The 17770-nt window shown below is 41.8% G+C and overlaps 3 protein-coding genes across 5 annotated transcripts; all 3 read right to left on the reverse strand.

Annotated features, from left to right (window-relative positions):
- Positions 1–3339: 3339 nt before the first annotated feature.
- LOC116201253 (single-stranded DNA-binding protein, mitochondrial) lies at positions 3340–5626 on the reverse strand. Of its 2 annotated transcripts, none has more exons than XM_031532411.1 (6): positions 5281–5626; positions 4772–4965; positions 4246–4454; positions 4059–4159; positions 3683–3742; positions 3340–3563 (listed from the first exon to the last, which is right to left on the reverse strand). In XM_031532411.1, exons 1-6 carry the CDS (start codon positions 5354–5356, stop codon positions 3547–3549), a joined length of 657 nt encoding a protein of 218 aa, XP_031388271.1. In that variant the 5' UTR covers positions 5357–5626; the 3' UTR covers positions 3340–3546. The 2 variants fall into 2 exon arrangements, with proteins under 2 accessions (XP_031388271.1, XP_031388279.1); XM_031532419.1 differs by having other exon boundaries at positions 4762–4965.
- A 142-nt stretch (positions 5627–5768) lies between these two features.
- Positions 5769–11842, reverse strand: LOC116201245 (eukaryotic translation initiation factor 3 subunit A-like). Its single transcript, XM_031532399.1, has 14 exons — positions 11722–11842; positions 10853–10918; positions 10242–10723; positions 9522–9737; positions 9058–9423; positions 8941–8970; positions 8578–8805; positions 8279–8440; positions 7945–8166; positions 7652–7855; positions 7361–7567; positions 7070–7150; positions 6596–6797; positions 5769–6494 (listed from the first exon to the last, which is right to left on the reverse strand). Exons 2-14 carry the CDS (start codon positions 10896–10898, stop codon positions 6061–6063), a joined length of 2880 nt encoding a protein of 959 aa, XP_031388259.1. The 5' UTR covers positions 10899–10918; positions 11722–11842; the 3' UTR covers positions 5769–6060.
- Positions 11843–13688: 1846 nt separating this feature from the next.
- LOC116192566 (pre-mRNA-splicing factor 38) lies at positions 13689–17179 on the reverse strand. Of its 2 annotated transcripts, none has more exons than XM_031521148.1 (6): positions 16809–17179; positions 16240–16361; positions 16004–16094; positions 15769–15898; positions 15593–15660; positions 13689–14438 (listed from the first exon to the last, which is right to left on the reverse strand). In XM_031521148.1, the coding sequence occupies exons 1-6, from the start codon at positions 17096–17098 to the stop codon at positions 13946–13948; spliced, it is 1194 nt and encodes a 397-aa protein (XP_031377008.1). In that variant the 5' UTR covers positions 17099–17179; the 3' UTR covers positions 13689–13945. The 2 variants fall into 2 exon arrangements, with proteins under 2 accessions (XP_031377008.1, XP_031377007.1); XM_031521147.1 differs by having other exon boundaries at positions 13689–14456.
- Positions 17180–17770: the final 591 nt, after the last annotated feature.

Raw genomic sequence — 17770 nt, forward strand, 5'->3', positions numbered from 1 at the left:
CGTGAGGAGCAATGCAATACGTAATATAACTACTCAGGAGATGTGTGTCATATGCATTAGATTTCCACGAAGTGTCAAGAACATATGAGGTGAACCGATATCATTGTAATTGCTAACAAATCTTTCTAACTTCACGAGACTAGTATAGTTTTTTTTTTTTAGTATGTATTATAGTATCCAAAAGTCCAATGAGTTACAACTAATTCAGTTCGAGTCAGATTGGGCCACTAACGGTTAAAGTTCTCCCGATCAAATATTTTTTCCATTCACAAATCTCGAATTCAATACCTTACTTAAGGGGCGTCGGAACCGCTTGAACTAACACTCGTTGTTGGTGAGTATAGTGTTTTCTGATAAACTCTGAGCATCTCATAATAATACAAAATATTTGATAGAAGGACAAAATACCTAATTTCCTTTAATAGTTTTTTTTCCTTTTTTGGCCGATTTATTTTATTCAATAGGTTATAAAGAGGTGAATATATCATTGCAAAAAATACTCATGTTTTCATTGGATCTAGTTTTTTTCAGTCGATTGAAATGGTTCTGTCTCTCCATTGCACGACTCGACTAATGATGGACAAGATCATTAAAACGATCTAACATGTTGTCGATGGGAGCATCAACATCCAAACTTCTACGACCTTTATTTTTCATGGCATATTCCGCCACGACATGAGCTAGCCACGCTGCGCACTTAAAACATTTTAGGAGAGCATTTGAGAGGTTATAATAAGGACATATTGGAAGAAATCACCATTTCATTACCTAAAAGTACCCAACGGAAGTGCAATCTTCGTTAATGTGCACTCGTTCACTCATGTCTTATACGGCCAACAGTCTCGTTGCCCCTGTTGGCCTGACCAATCCAGGGATATTCGTCTCTTTAATTAAGGATTATAAATAATTAAAATTAATGAACTAAAAAAAAAAGAATTACAGAACCATTGAACCATAGTGCTCGTTTGCTACGTACACCGCAAATTCACCAATCCGAATCATCTGCTGAATCTTCAGTTACGTCTGCCATCAGTTTTCTTATGTTTTGATCGAAAGAATGACTCAAAAATTCAGCAGGACTTTCCTTCGTGCCGAGTGCCTGTAACACTAACACAGATCTTTCATTGAGTAACAAACAACATTCGCCGAAACAAATCTTGCAGCTGCACAGTGTGCTAGAAGCAGAAAACGAATCTAAACCGGCCAACACTCCAGAGTCTATCCAAGTTCATGTAAGCTGCAGTCAAAATGAATTCAACTGTGTTCGCTATAGCATAAGACTCGATGATGATCGCAGCAAATGAAATTTCTACACATACTAGAGCTACAACAGCTACCTACATATTGGCAGGATGATGGCGCAACTGTATTAACAAAGGAGCCATAAATAATCAAGTATTATTTTCACTTTTCAAATCCGAAAACCTGATTGGTTGAACGCCTAAATACTGGTACGACACCATTGCGAGGATCTTACAGCTCATCATAAGTGGAAATGAATATCCACTTACTATATAGATATGTGCGTGTGCATATAAATGTATATATGTACATATTATGTCAAAAGTTAGAAGCACTTTAGTTTCCACTTCGGGGCCATTGTAATATTCTATTTCTGTGCACACTGCTAATGCTCCTGACGTTCTCATCTTATTATCATCCTCTCTACAATAAGCATCGAACCATACCTAAGTGTACAGAAAGCTCTCAACTTCAGCTCCTCTACCTCGAGCGAGAACTAGACCGCACGCCAAGCTCAAGTTTCTAATCGAGGCTCCAAGCAGCACCAGCTGAAGAGCCCTCCCACACGACTCATACAAACAATAACCCTGACCAAAGACTTGAATTCAGCGGATTCAGATCCTCTGCAGTTGCTCTCCATCGAGCAAAGTAAGGCATTGTCGTAAACGACGCTGCACTGGTCAGACTCAATCAACAATGTATGCCTAAAGGAGGCAGGTCTCCCAACATCGGAATAAAAAATTAATTCAAGGGGACAGGTGTCCCAACTTTCCTCGTAGTAGTAATGGAGTTTTTCTTGGAGGGACCATATTCCTCTTGAGGAATCCCATTTCCTAAAGTAGACTCCATCTTCTAATTAAACAAAGCCAGGGTTCTATTCTTTAATGTCTAATAGGAGAAACAAAGGACAGTGAGAAGAATAAAAAAACCAGACAGTAGTCCGCCACTAATTTGTTGGCGTGCACACATTTCCTAGGTTCATCTAACTTTTATAAGTCACATTTGCAGATGGTACGATATAATCATCAAGTTACTGAAACCAACAGGTCCACTTACACTATCATCAGTGCTGTTACCTCGACAACTTACTTGGCACCAGCAAGTCTTCTTTCTTCGCCGAATGATGGAATCCCGGCTCATCAACGGTCCAGTTGATACTCAACTATGCCTCAATCTCCGTTACTTCGGTTGGAAAACACGTTTCCTCTTTTATGATCATTCAAACTGTTGTGACGTGCTTTTAACCATGCTCGACACGTATTCAAATTCCATTCCACACTCAAAATATCAATTCACTAATGAGACAATAGACTTACCACCAGCTGGTACAAAGATCTCTCTACTCACTGTAATTTCTGTCATCAACTGAAAATATGAAGCAAAACTAATCTATACTGCATTATCAGAATACTAGAATGGGAGAGCTTGGATTTATAATCCTTTAATGGGGGTAACAAACTTTTTTTTGCATTCTTCGAGTGCCAGAATGGGGGCCCCTTAGATATCATAGCCATTCCTAATATTTAATATGTTGTTCATATGTAAACAATAAAATGTTATCAAACTGGAAATATATGATTTTTATGAAGAGTAAACAAGAACAGAGTTGGACATACTATCGGAATCACTAGTGCAGAAGCTTTTCCTAATGCTAAACCTTGTAAATATTGCTAAAAGACTAACTAGGATAGCAAAGCACACTATAATACATTAACCTAACATGGTTCTTAAACGAACTTGAGAGTAATTGATTACCTGACAATTCCCTTAAATACGTTCTCAAATGAATTCTGGCTCAGCGGACCGATGGAAATATTTGCTAAGTGAAGGTCTGACCCTGCGAATTTTGCTGAGGCTTGGTAGTGATGCATAAATTTGAAATAGTAGTGAAGGAGGCAGATTTCGTATTAGAAGCATGGATAATCTCAAGTAGGTCTGACGTCCCCTTTACTGAATCTATTGCCCCAACACATTTGCATTCTGGCCTGCTAAATGCTAGCTCCCAATGATGGGTTTTCTTTGGTTGAATTACCTCGACGTTGTAATTAATTCCCATTTCTTCATAAATAGCATAGCGTTCTCTATGACTAATAAGTCTTTAACAACTACTCTGGAAATGATACTCTGATCATTCCCCTAACCCATATATGCTGAAATAATATAAGTAGCTCGAACTGAAGCAGCGAAAGGCAAGTCTGGTGGGAGCAATAACAAGAAATTCTTGGATATTCCTTACAAGAAAAGAAAAATTTAGCTTCTGTCCCTCTTTAAGAAACAAATCTCCACATTCAGACGGACCTTCACCTACAGCAATCCCTCTCCTGCCAACAGAAGATGGCATTAATAATATAATAACGGTCCTAGCAAGTGAAAGATATACAAGGAGAGGGAACTTCAACACGAATACATAGAAAGGAGGAGGTATGAGAAAAGAACTTACTCAGATCTTCAAAAGACATTTTGCTGACACTTTCTCCAATTTTTATCAGGCGAATTCTCCCTGCAAAAGTATTAAGAGAACATGAAATGCTTATTAAAGTAACAGGTTTCTTGATCAGCAATTAACAAATATTCGCCACAGAAATTCGTAGAGAAAATGGATTAGCCATGCACCATCATCCTCATAGACATGTATTAAACAGAATTAAAGAAAACATAACTTCTAATCAACACCATCTTCTGATGCAGATAGAGAATTGTGAACCACAACACATGGAAGTGAAAACCCATCAGAATGAACGGAGAAATGAACTTACGCCTTTTCGCATTGAAAAGCAAGATGTCTTGAGAGTGAAAAGGGAGCAAGAAACACATACCATCACGACGAATACAGATCTCTGGGATATTTTTAACTTGACCGCTAATGCTGTCATTGTACACTCTAGTTTCAATGTCCCCCTCGACATAAACTGGAGAGCTACATTTCAAATACATGCATTAGAGAAATGGAGAGACAAATGAGCTATTGGATAAAGAGCTCCCAAAAGAAATGCAGGTACATACTTTTTACTAAGTTGTTGAACTGCATAAGCTCCTAGAGTATCATTATGCACAGCAATTCGATGCCACTGAGCAGGTTTTGGCAAATCTTTTGCTCCAAAAGTTCTTTGGTCAAACAAGCCCCCCGTTCCAACTGTAAAGATAGTCACAGTACGGCCATTCCTCAAAATCTTCTGAACAGGGGCTTGCCCAACTTTTCCGCAGATAATCGCCTACAGAAAACCATTGCAAGATAATTAAGTTAGCCATCGTTCGTCTCAAATTAACAGGCAAGCAGAACATTATAACTATGGCTCCATGTCTCGAAACCTAGCTTAAGCTTGAAAATCTGGCACCATTACTTCCTTTTATGAGTAAATCTCACGATAAACGAAAGCACGGGGGTCAGCGTGTTGGCTTTTCCTAGCAACTTGAGCATATATACCTCAAATTCAAATCCTTTTCAACAGATTCAAACAAATTCCAGATACATCGACACAAGCTGAAACCAAACTATAGCACCTATCAATAAGAAACTACCACCAAGTACCCTGTGAACGCCGCGATAACCCCAACCTCTTCTCGGATCCACACCGTGAGGCTCCGACTCAGGCTTCTCCCCGAGAATATCATCATACTCTTCCTGCAACTCCTCCTCTCTGTCATCGAGCTTGACATCGTCATTCTCCCCGCCATTCGACCCTGTCGAGTAACTCCACCTGGAGGTTTTCCAGCTGGACATAGCTGCATTTGCCACAAAATAGGCATACCCAGTCAACATGGACAACTTGAAATGAAACATGAGAGGCGCTAATGCCTCAAGAGGTGTTCGATGGAAGTCCTTAGTGAAAGGACTTGGATCAACGCAGGCATCCACCATGTATATTACCGATGATAACGATTCGAGCAGAGAAAAAAGATCATCAAAACAAACAATAGCAGCTCCGCGTATCGTACTGGTGAATGCATATGATCAATACTGAATTAGACATCACAGCGCACGAAACCAAACCAAAAGAGCAAGTGCGTCAGCCTTGGGGGGAAAGAGGGAGGAGAGACCTAGTGAGGAGGGAGACAACGGGAAAGGAGAAGAAAGCCGTAGATGGCGAGCGAGTCGGACGGCGAGTGAACTCATGTCGGTCTCTCAAGCGTCGAGCAGCTCACAGCTCCCCTTCGATCAGAATCAGCACAGCACTTGGTGGGGAGAACGACAGGGTAGAAGAAGGGTTTTAGCTTAGCCCGCTAGCCGCGGCTCTGTTCGCTCGTTCAACCGGCTCGACCGGTTCGATTAATTCTTAGCTCTGATCAAGATTTGAAACCATCGGAATTAGTTTACACACTAATTTTATTTGCTGAGATGCTTATTTTTTTGGCTGTAAGGCTCAGATGCTTATTTAGCTTTCACCTTTTTCTATCTTTACTTTTCTTTTCTTTTCTTTTCTTTTTTCCTTTTTTCGACTATTTTTTGGGGAGGTTAGGCCAGCTTGCCATCCCCGATCGGCCTCAAAACCGTCCGAGGGGAGTCCCGTGCCGTAGAACAAACAATGGAAACAAACATTTGTCTTCAGTTCACCGATAACCCAAAAGTCATCTGAACATCCAGATTAGAACAAACCCAATTGAGGTTCGAGTTCCGACCGGTCACATTCAGGACAGAAGACAAAATTCCTAAATAACATACTTAATATCAGACAAAACCATGTCGCTACCCCTCTTCGATCTGCCATCGAAACCCGGAGGTACTCTAATTTCAACTCTTCATAACCTGTTCAACGCCATCAGCAGCAGCTTTTTAGAGATTATTGAATCATCATCCTCATCATGGCTTTGATTCCGAGTTCAACGCTCCCCACGTGGTGGGATCCTAGAAGACGACCAGCTGGACCTCGGGGGACCGTCCCCAAAGGATGGCCTCCGATCATCGCCGCCGCCGCCGCGCCACCTGTCACCACCGAGGGAAGGGCGGTCATCCTGCTTTCCACCGCCCCAGCGATCAGGCTCCGGTGGTGGGGGTGCACTCTCCCCACCGCCCCGCCGGAACTTGGGCACGTACTTGCTTGGGGTAGGAGCAGCGGCAACAGCCACAGGCTCCACGGGACGGGCCCCAACAGGTGGCTCCAAAGGCCTAGGCGGCTCCACTGTCCTTCCCAAAAGAGCCTCTCTCTGTAGCCTCGCCTTTTCCTCAATCTCTCTCTCTTTCTGCCTTTGCTTCTCAGCAATCTCATCCAACTTGGCCTTCCTTTCGGCCTCTTCCTTCTTCCGCCTCTCTTCCTCTGCGGAGGTTAGACATGGAGCATAACCAGTGAGCTCACTAATATTTATTGTGCCGCGGAATGAAAAACATATGAAGGAATGATATTCAGAGCATATGTACCTTCAATACGGCGAGCTTCAGCTTCTCGTGCTTCCCTTTCACATCTCTTCTGCTCTTCAATCAAGAAGAACTTGCGCTTTCTCAGAATTTCCCTCTCCTGTTTACGAGCTTGGAGCTCTTGCCTTATTTGCTCCTCTCTCTGAGTCCTCAACCTGTCATACTCTGCCTGCCTACGCTTCATGACTCTTTCCTGAAATATAACCTGCAGCAGGTGAACCCCCACCCCCCCCCCCCCAAAAAAAAAAAAATGTTAACTCCGAGACGATGCGTATACATGATAAGTGTATTGTACATATGGACAGTACTATCCAGTCGCAAAACATGCCACGATAAGATTTGAAAATTCAAACTTTCCAAAAACTAAAGTGTCCACTAAGTCAATAACAAGAATCAGCAAATATATCTAAAATCCCAGGAGATTTTTGACAGGATTAACAGATGTCAGTGTGTAACAAGGTATTGGTGGCCTCAGACCTTATTCTCAGCCATGCGGACCAGTCTGTTCTTTTCCTTGAGGTCACCATCATGGCGCTGTCTGCTGAGCTCAATTTCTTGCTGCAACACCATATTAACCATGAAATAAAGTCAACAAAAACTCAAGATAAAAAAAACCTACAGTAAAACTTCAAACAATTACTCTGTTTTCGGCACTTATATGGGGTTATTGTTGCTCCCAACTTACAGGTACACCACACTACACAAGATATTATCGCTGAAATTGGAAATAAAGATTCCAGAGTTTCCACATGCAAGAACGAAAACTACCTGTTGCTCACGTTCATGAAGCTCCTGCTCCTTCACCAAGCGCTCTTTGAAAGCAGCCTCAACTAAAGGAGCCGACTCCTCTCTCTTTGCTCTCTCAAGGTAGTCCATCGTCTTAGCCAGTTTCTGTAGCTTCTTCTCCATCTCCTGACGCTCTCTCAGCTGCTCAATCCTAGCAAGCTCCATCACTGTTTGTTTCGTCACTTTCTCCTGAGCAAATGCACAAATTATGTTGAGGTCGCACAGGTCATAAGAACAAGTAGCAAATAAATTCAAAATGCATCCTCAACTCACTCCTTCCAGGATTGTTTTCTTTCCCTTCTTTTTCCCTCTAACAGCTTCCTGAAGTAGAGCTTGTGCTTCTTGGAGTTCTCGCTCTTCTATTTCCCTAAGGATCCTTTGGTTCTTCCTTTGCTCATATTCAGAGGCAAGCCTCTTTTGTTCCGCCTCTTCGGTTATCTTTTGCATTTTCATCCTCCTGGACTCCTCCTCCCGTTCCTATATGAAATTCAAAACGAAATACATACATTAGCATAGATTACCCTAAACAACTAACTACAAGAGGTCATGAGCTATTCAGTATATACCATTTCCAAAAGCTGTCGTTCATGCTCTTCTTTACGTTTCTCGATAATAGATTTCCTAGCAAGGAGTCTCTTGTGTTCCCTGTCGACGGTCTCCGCGAGGCTCGGCAAGATTTCACCAAGTTTTGACCCCTTCTTTCTAGGGGGATAAATCATTGCCCTTGCTCTATTTAAATTCTCCGCAAGAATCGCAAGGTGATCTCTCAGGACATCTGACTCGAGACCCTGGCAGATGTGAACAAGGAAATATGGATCAACTCAAAAAACATCAGGTGCAAATAATTCACACTAATGAAGCGCAAGCACACGCTTATGGATTAAGGTTTAAAATACTAACCTGATCTCCAAACAGAACAACACCTTTGGCATGATCAATTTTCAATGCCAAAAACTTGTGCTTAACCGCATCCACAGATATCTTCTCCACAACTAAGAAATTGAAAAATGGTATCATCTGTGCTAGAGACTCAATTTTCATGGTCTGGTAAACCTGAGACACCTGTAAATTGGAACAGAAAGCCAATGTGAGCCTAGGATAAAAATTTGCGGTATCTTTGTTTACTTATGAACACTAACTAAGGCAGAGAAAACATAACAATCATGAATATAGATACTAGCCAATTAAAGATAAAGCACCTGCTGAAGCACCCTCAAGGTGGTAATTTTTTCCAAGGCAGTAACATATTGAGACAGCTGCACCTCAGGGACAGAAGAAGCCGACGCAAGCTTACCCCCGATTTTAGATATTTTGGCCAGTAAAGGCTGAACCTTCACAGCAAGATCCAACGGCAAGAACTCATGCTCCAGAAGATGGTAAAGATCTTTCACTTCCTGAGTCGCACAATTAAGTACACCTTTTGCAATCTGTACGTTCAGATTCAGTAAATAAAAACATTAAACAATCAGCCGACACATCGGTGATATGAAAAGATCATGAGAGCATCAACCAGTGCAAAGAATTATGCAGCGAAGGTATCAACTTTGGATAAGTTTTCTCACCAGTTCAGAAAGAAGAGATGACCGTGAAAGCTGGAGGAAAAAACACAGCCTGTTAGAATAGCTAAAACCATGAAGAATTACCAGAAACTGAAGAAATTCAAAAGACTCAGGAGTTACCATTTCTCTACTCTCCACTTTAGGGTCCACATTAAACCCAATAAGGTCTGCCATCCTGAGGTTACGCTCTTTCTCATTTTCAAGTTCTAAGTGTGATGCTCTACGAGAATCATAAGGGACCACAGAAAGTGCAGCCAAAACAACAGATGACGCAATCAATTGCAGATCTTTTTGGCTCAAGTTCTTGTTAAAGCTCTTCTGAAGATTAAAGAGCTTCAACCAAGCATAAGCATGATATAGATGGCTGGATGAGATCCAGAAGATCTCAGTCAACTTCGCATAATAAACCACCATAAGGGATGCCTTGGGCGTTTTCTTAACCATGCACATTAAACCATAGATATCCTCGACGGAACGAAAAGCTTCCTGCAGGAAAAGGAAACAATGATATATGTCAAATATGGAAAACAGAGACATCAAATTCAGATTTAGAGTGATAGATAACATCCGAGGCTGGCTTATACCTGCCACAGTTCAAGCTCAGTAGCAATCTTCAATTGCTCAAATCTTGTATCAAGATAAAGCTGCAGACTCTCTGGAGCAGATAAGTCAGGTCGGTCCCTTTGGTCCCGGTACTTATTGAGATTAGCCAAATGATTCCTAATAATTTCACAGAGTCTGCGGAACTCAGTAGTTCGTCTGTACTGCTTGCAGAATTGAAATGCTCGATGTGCAGTCATCTGCACACAAATAACAAGAAATTTCAAGGATCTCAAGCATAACAAGATTAGTGGCTTCGGAAAGTCGAAATTGTTTCTCGCAACTATTGAAATCTTGAAGTATCTTCACTTAATGTGCAAATAACTGCCTTTCAAAAGGTAGAGATGAGGACCTTTTTAAACCCGCAAGATCACCCATAAAGTACACATAGACAACTTAAATGAAAACATACATATCAAATACATAAAGAAAAGCACACATTATACAGCATTCACCAGACATCACAGAATATCTTACGCAAAATCATTTTCACGCATGCTGATTTCCAAAGAAAATAATGCAGGCAATGCACAGCCTTCCTATATAGTAGCCCACAACATAAACCTGATTCACACCAGAAAGTTAAGTATTACTTTGACGATCAAGAAAATGCCTTCGAATGTCTATCGCTCTGATCTATACATTTGTCTGAAAATCCGAATCAGCCAATGTTATCATACTGTTGGATTTAGGAGAGAAATTACCGCATAGAGAGCTTCCAACTTTGAGTTGTTCCTCAATATCTCAAGCACTGTCCTGTAAGTTTCCCACAAAAACTTGAACCAAGGTGTGACCACTTCGCGATCGGACCGGTCTTTGCCTTTCTCACCACTGACATAACTCAGCATCAGATCCTCCGGCCGTTTATCTGCCTCGAGGTCATCGACATCAAGAGCTTCTTCCAAAGCCTGAGCTTGACTGCGAGCCTGCTCCGCTTTTTCCGTAGAGAGATGCATGAAATGCTTGATCACTTCTTCCAGAGAGGTAACATTTACTTGTTGGCACACAATGCGGTACTGTATAAGCCCGTCTTTTGCGTACCGCCCCCTTCTCATGTCAACACAAAGCTCAATGTACTTGAACATGATCCGCTCCAGAGTCTTCTGCCATGCTCGGGACCTCTTCGAGGTGATAATATCATGAAGCGCTTGCAGAGCATCTTGCTTTTGCCCGACATTTATCAATTCTGTACAAACACAATACTTCCAGTCAGTTCACACCCAAAAACAGATTGAATAAGATTAGCAAACCAAACTTGATGACGGAGAACTCAGATTATTGTTGAGAATACAGTACGAGAGTTCAAAAAACTCACCTTCAGCTCGCTTCAGCGCGTTCTCTGGTTTCACAAACGTAGACATGTTTCTATTCAGCTAGCAGCCTGATTACAACCAAAAAAAAAAGGGGGGACAATATCACCAGGGTCAATACATATATCTATGTATATCAACGTGACATCAAAGAGTTCGATTTACATTGCCTAGACCACAACAAAACTTATGCATGCGCATGACAAAGCCATAACGAAATTCATGAAATCAAACTTGATTCCTTTTTCAACCAAACAACTACCCACTATCACTGAAATGAGTGCAATTACATTTGCCCATCGCTGACGTAGATCCACCAGTCTCACAGTCCATTTGATAAAATTCACGAAATTGGATCCAAGTAAAAGAAAATAAATAAACTAAAAATTGCAATTGCATCTATCTATTCGTAAAAACTTAATTAATCAAATCCTCTCAACAGAACCATATCAACTCGACCACTAAACATGGATATGATAAGCCTATAAAAGATGTAATGAGATCCAAACATTTCCAATTGATAGTGTCATATTTCACTATATATCTGAACAGCTAGAATCTTCTATATAATTGACAAGGTGATCAGTGGATGAATTATTTAACGACTCCGATCACAGCGTCAGCCCTCCGAGTGTCCACCTATTCAATCCCATGAAACCTCACGTCGTCGAACTTCGCCTACGACCTCCTCTAGGGTTGGGGAAACCGATCTTTGAGCTCAGAACCCAATCCAAGATAATACAAAAAGAATGAATCCAGACCGAAGCAAAGCTCGTCCCGCAATCGGCAGCACAAGAAGAAGAGAGAGGAGATTCACCAGCACGCGTCTAAGACAGAGGAGAGTAAGAATCGGAGAGGGATGGAGAGGGCGTACCGGAGCAGGAGAGAAGATGTCACCGCCGTCGGCGCTCGATGACGTCTCCTGAGCTGCGAAACAGATAAACCCTTCAATCAAAATTTTGTCACTTGTTTTTTTTTTCTTTTTTCTTTTTTTTAGCCAACATAAAAGGAAAATAAAAAAAAATTTATTGGACTTGAATTTGGGCCGACTACGTTGGGCCGATATAATCCTGATTCAAGGCCCATATCAAGAGTCGAACCGCTCTTTAAACCGAACTGAAAAAAGCAAGCAAATTGATCTGCATTACAAAGCTTTGTCAACCCAAAAGATTCAATCTAATTACTGACGGGAATTGATTTAAGTGATTCTCCGCTTATTTACTGTTGAGAGTTAATCGTATCACATCGGATAATTGATTAGAAAATCACGAGTTTATAAGAGACCACGACATATCAACTCAAGTTTTTTTTATTGGAGATGGACCACAGCACCTAAATACAAGCTCGGCCGAATTAAACTAGCAGTTGTTGCCCGGTCACTTAAATATACAAACTATAAACACGATGCACGGACGCAGTTGGCAAAAGGCAAACTTTACTCTTCCCAAAGCGTGGAGGAGGGAAACTCACTCATAGCACAATGTGATATGGGAAAACCAAACGGAGCAAGAATTTATTTCAATCAATAAACTAAACTAAGAACATCTCATGGATTCACTGCGGTAAGCAAGGAATAGCAGAAAGATAAAAGATGTAACGTTCACGAACTCGATATATTCAATTAACGGCGTTTGATAAGTAATGAACATGGATTAATGCAATCGGAGATCAATGTGATCACATACACATGCTCGTAATCAAGTCGGGTCATGGAAAGCACTATACTTTAATGTATCGAACAGTTCGATGTCTATTTGATTTCTAGTCGCTTGTCAGGGTCTTTTTGAAATAGAAAATCTATACGAGTTTTTCGATGTCAATTATCGGTGTCGAGAACCGTATGCAGTGGACATGGTGCACGATCCTAAATTGTAGGCAGTAGCTAAACCCACGTTTCACGTCTTTAGATCTCTTCCAACATTATTAACCATAAATCTCCGAAAGTGAGAAGCAGCGAAGTTCGTCTGTGTCTCTGTCTCAAGGCTCAGCCCTCACTCTCCAGCAAAGACATGCGATGTTTAAATAGCTTCACCTCAGCAGAGGCATCCTCCATTTCTAGGACTTCACTTTCACCCTCCATTGGAGTAACATTGCAGGAAGAAGGGGCGAGGATCGGGATCCCGAAGATGCCGGTGAAGACCGTGTGGAAACGCACGGAAACTTGGAGCAAAAAGGGGAAAGGACACCCTAGCCCGTGGAAGAAGGTCCGCTCCACGTTTACCCCAGGTTTCTTTAAAAAGAGGGAACATGGGAATGGGGTCGGAATGGTTCCAGGCTCGAGTGAGCCCGTGTCCTCATCGGTGGAGAACCTTGGGGTGGCAAGAAATGGAGGAAACCAGAAGAGCCCGAAGACGTGCCGGAAGATGTTGCTCTCCCTCCCTGCCTTGTTCGACAAGAAATTGGTCCTTCACTCCATTAAAAACAGAATCAGGAGAGACGAAAGCTCGAGAATCAATGCTCTCACGCATCGCGTGATCCGAGGAGCTAAAGCGAAGGCTAGACGAATCAGCACCGCGTGTGATATGATCAGCAGCAGGCGAACGAGTCCTAGGAGGGCATCTCGAGCTCCTATAAGAGTGCAAACAAACCGGAAGAAGACGAGGATGCCAGGGCCAGTGGGCAAGGAGATCAAAGGCAGGCAAGCGAATGAGGTCATCGAGGAGTTTGAATTATGCAGGAAGAGGATTCTGATGGGGAGGAAGTGCAAGCCCCTCAACTCTTCTGGTAGCTTACAGTATGACGAGAACGGCATTCTGTTGCCGGAACTCCTTCCATGATTTAACGGTCAGGAGACTTCATTTTCGAATTATTTGTCAGGCAATCCCATAGATAGTCGAAATCTCAGTTCAACACAGGTACACAAGATCGATCTTCACTTAATGCATGATTTTGTACAACAAATTCGCAAGTTCGAAATGAACACCAACCTCTGACAGATCAAAGGGGAACAGCATCCGCCCTTAGCATAAGTAGGCCTCTTAGCCCATTCGCGTTGTATATAAGAGCACACAAGTAAGACGAAGAGATTTGTCTTTGATCATCCATATAACCCCAAACTGACAAGTACAAAACCAGACGCCCAAGAGAACCATATGAGTTTACACCCTCAGAGGCTTCAACCCAAGGGAGGCACGCAGCCTGTTGGCTTCGGCAATCTCAGGATCCGGATGATCTGTTCCGTCGTCCTTCTTCTCCTTCTTCTCCTTCTTTTCCTTCTTTTTCTTCGGCTCCTCCTGGGCAGCACTGTCGTCAGCGCCATCCCCACGCCTCCTGGGGCTCAAGCTTTCACGGGCATGTCTCTTTCGGTCTTTCCGGTCTCTGCTCCTGCTTCGGCTCCTCGAGGGGCTCCTCCTCCTCCTGTCCCTGTCCCTGTCCCTGTCTCGCCTATCACGGTCTCTACCTTCACGCTCTCTTTCTCGATCTCTCTCACGGCCATAGTCTCTTTCATCTCTCAGGCGGTACCGGTCTCTGTCCCTCTCCCAATCTCGATCCTTGTCCCTTTCTCGGTCTCGGTCTCTGTCCCTGTCTCTATCCCGTCCTCTTCCACGTTCTCTATCATAGTCCCGGTCGTAGTAGTCCCTATCATAGTCCCTGTCATAATCTCGATCCCTATAAGGAGTGAAAGAAACCTTTCAACCAAAGAGTAAAAGAACTGCAAGGGGATGCTACCAACTAATGGAACATTACACGCCATACAACTCATCCCACATGTCTAAAATGCTAAGATGAGAAGTGAATTAAGGATGGGAAAGGGGAGGGTGGAGAATGAGTAAAGGGAGGCGAAACAATTATCCTAAGCATATTCATTTGGTTTTCGAATCAAAATCTTACTCAACTCAACTCAACTTTATTTTTCCCTCAATTCAACAATACAATTATTAGTTTTTTATCTTTCTCTCCAATTTAATAATAAATTCTCTCACATACTTTTTCTAATCAGTTTGTTAATAATAAATTCCCTATCTACTTTCACATCTATATATACATATCAATTTTTTAATAATAAATTTCCCATCTACTTTCAAATCTATATATACATACATAATATATTCTCACATATCAATATATTTGTCAACACTTGCAAGCATTACACAAAATCAAGTTGAATTGGATCATTATCCAACTCGAAAACCAAACGCAAGCTCAAGACTTCTACTAAATTTATGTAGAGACTTGCCACATGCAGTGAAACAGTGAGGTATTTTAGAAGTGCAATCCAAATTTCAAATCGTTCATGCAGTTAATCTTAACATTTTTAAAAGAGGATTAAGCAACATAACACAAAGTTACTGAAATAAGGATTAAGCAACAAGTAGAAAGTAAAACTAGGATGTCTGATCCATCATACTTCTCACTGCACACTGCCAGTGCAGAGAAACCTGACAGGATCATAGGAAATCACTTTAGGAAGCTGTTTTGATGTCCACAGGTGGAACCGAGGGCCACCAGAGAGGCATAATTGTTCAAAAGTGCATGTGTGTGAGATTGTGTTAGACTAATAAGAACAGCTTCCACAGTATTGCTAACTACAACATTTGAGTGCAGAGCACTAAATCAAATAGCCAGTCTAAAATGTGATAGCTCTTATGATACAATTATAATTGTTTGTGACATTGGAAATTGTTATCTTCTTAAAGTGTACTTATCAACAGATACCACAACAATGCACCACAGCAGCTGAATTAAAAGCACACCTTACAAAATCAACATAAGAAATAGCAGAGTAGGGTGGTCAAGGCCCCTACCTGTGGCGGTGACTATCACGTCTTCGCCTTTCTCTGTCCCTGACAGGGCTTCTTCCACGATAATGATCCTGTTTATAATATGAAAAAGCATAACAATGAGATTAACACCAAAGAAGAATGGAGATTAGAGAAGAAAGTGAATGAATCTCAATATCGAATTGACAGGAAGAACAAACCTTTTCATCTGCACCATCATCTTGGTCATCAACAAGTTGTTCATTCTCCTCCTTCTCTTCTTCCTCCTCAAAATCATCCTCTAGAGCACTTTTTCTCAGATCCAGTGAACCAAGTGATTCAAGAGTCCATCTGTTAAGAGAAAGGAAGACATTCATCAAAGTCAAGATGCCATATATAGATACGAAGCCAATGACATATATTACGTATCAAATGGACTCATTCTTAAATGCTCACCTTTTCTTAATGCGGGGCAAGGCAATGTCACAGGAATAGTCCTTCGTCAGCAGTTCGTCAATGACCTCATCCATGTGTGTCAAACCGTAAGCTGATAAAATTTCATACAACAAAAAGGATGGTCAGAAACAAGAAGAGCCTTTCACCCTAATCACAAGTGCCAGATTCTATCTTCCAACATAACTGGATGCAATAAGCACAAGAGGCCCAAAGGATAAGGATTGAAAAAAACTTACATCCATCGGGCAATTTCCGCCTCACTTTACGGTAATCATTGTAAAGCGGTTCCAAATACCGGTACACGTCAACATCTGTCCCGGTCAGTCGCAAGTAAAAGGCACCGAGGACTCGTACATACCTTCAAAAAAAGAAAAAAGATTTAAAACAAATCTCAAGAGCCAGTAGCAACGGACATGAAAGTGCAGCAAACAACGGACATCAAAAACCATAACGATACACATAACACACTATCGTAGATGAACCTAAAAGCTCGCAATAATTCGACTTTTTCAACCATAAGCTGGGATAATTAGCTCTGAAACCGTAGTCCCTCGGCAAGCTTAATTTTCCAAGAACGTCAATGCTCTCAACAGATAATGCCCTCGCTACCAATCATCAGCTAAAATATTCAAACCTTTTGCTTTCTCTTGCTACCTTCTCAAGATCCCCATGGATTATCACAACCAAAGAGCTAATTCTCCACGAAGAAATCATTCGCATCAGCTTAAATGAGCAAGCAGCCTATCATGGGAAAGCTAAAAGGAGGAGAATTGAAGAACGAGAGGAGCAATGAAGGGGAAATTACTTGTAATCCTCGTTTTTGATGAACTCGACGACGATATCCTTCTCCGGCTGGATCTGGAGCATCTTGAGGACCAAGCAGAGGAAGGGCGCGGGCTTGCGGTTACCACCAAAGGTGCCGCCGACGTGGTCGAGCTCCATGGCCTTGTCGACGAGCGTCTCGGCCGTCAACCCGAAACAATGCTCCTTCCAGTACGTGTGCTGGTATATCTTCGACCGGACAATCTTCTCTATCAGGTTCTGAGGGTTCGTTCCCCTTATGCTCTTGGCCGTTGGGTCCGTTCGGTTCGCCATAGCTGCGTCACAGAGAAAGGTAGAAACCCTAGCCCTTCAAAGGACTGAGAGTCGGTCGGACGAGAGGAAGGAAGACAGAGAAACAAAAACCTACGGAGTAACGGCCAGTGGACGACGGATAATTTGGGTCGGGCAAAAGTCGGGTCGGTCGGTCAGGCAGTAATGGGCTCCATTAACAAACCAGGCCCAAGGAAGCCATTTTACATTTTATTTCCGAATTCAATTGGGTTGCCGGCCCAAATTTAACTGTAGGCCCAAAAAAGCTAACCAGCCCATTGAACTAAAATATATATATATATATATATATATATATATATATATATTTGAAAAAAAAATTATTGAAATCTGTCATGATAATAGAAGATCCACTCAATGCTTGAACTCCATTTTCTATTAAGTTTTCACCAAATATAATTATATACCATATGGTCAGCAAAACAACTTAATTGTGCGGAATATTTTCACCTTCAACTAGCTTGAACAATTGACTGTGCAGGAATTATCCATTATCGATCGGCTTATCTAACGATATTATTATTTCTCTGCCAGATCAAGAAAGAACCTTTTTTTTTATTCTCCTTTAATTTGTTGCCAACATTTTTCTACGTAACGCGATGACTCGGGTAAATGTTCTCTTGCTGATACTGACCAGGGTCATGAGTCATATAACAC

This window comes from Punica granatum, chromosome 1, assembly GCF_007655135.1.
Source record: "Punica granatum isolate Tunisia-2019 chromosome 1, ASM765513v2, whole genome shotgun sequence".
NCBI classification, from domain to species: domain Eukaryota; kingdom Viridiplantae; phylum Streptophyta; class Magnoliopsida; order Myrtales; family Lythraceae; genus Punica; species Punica granatum.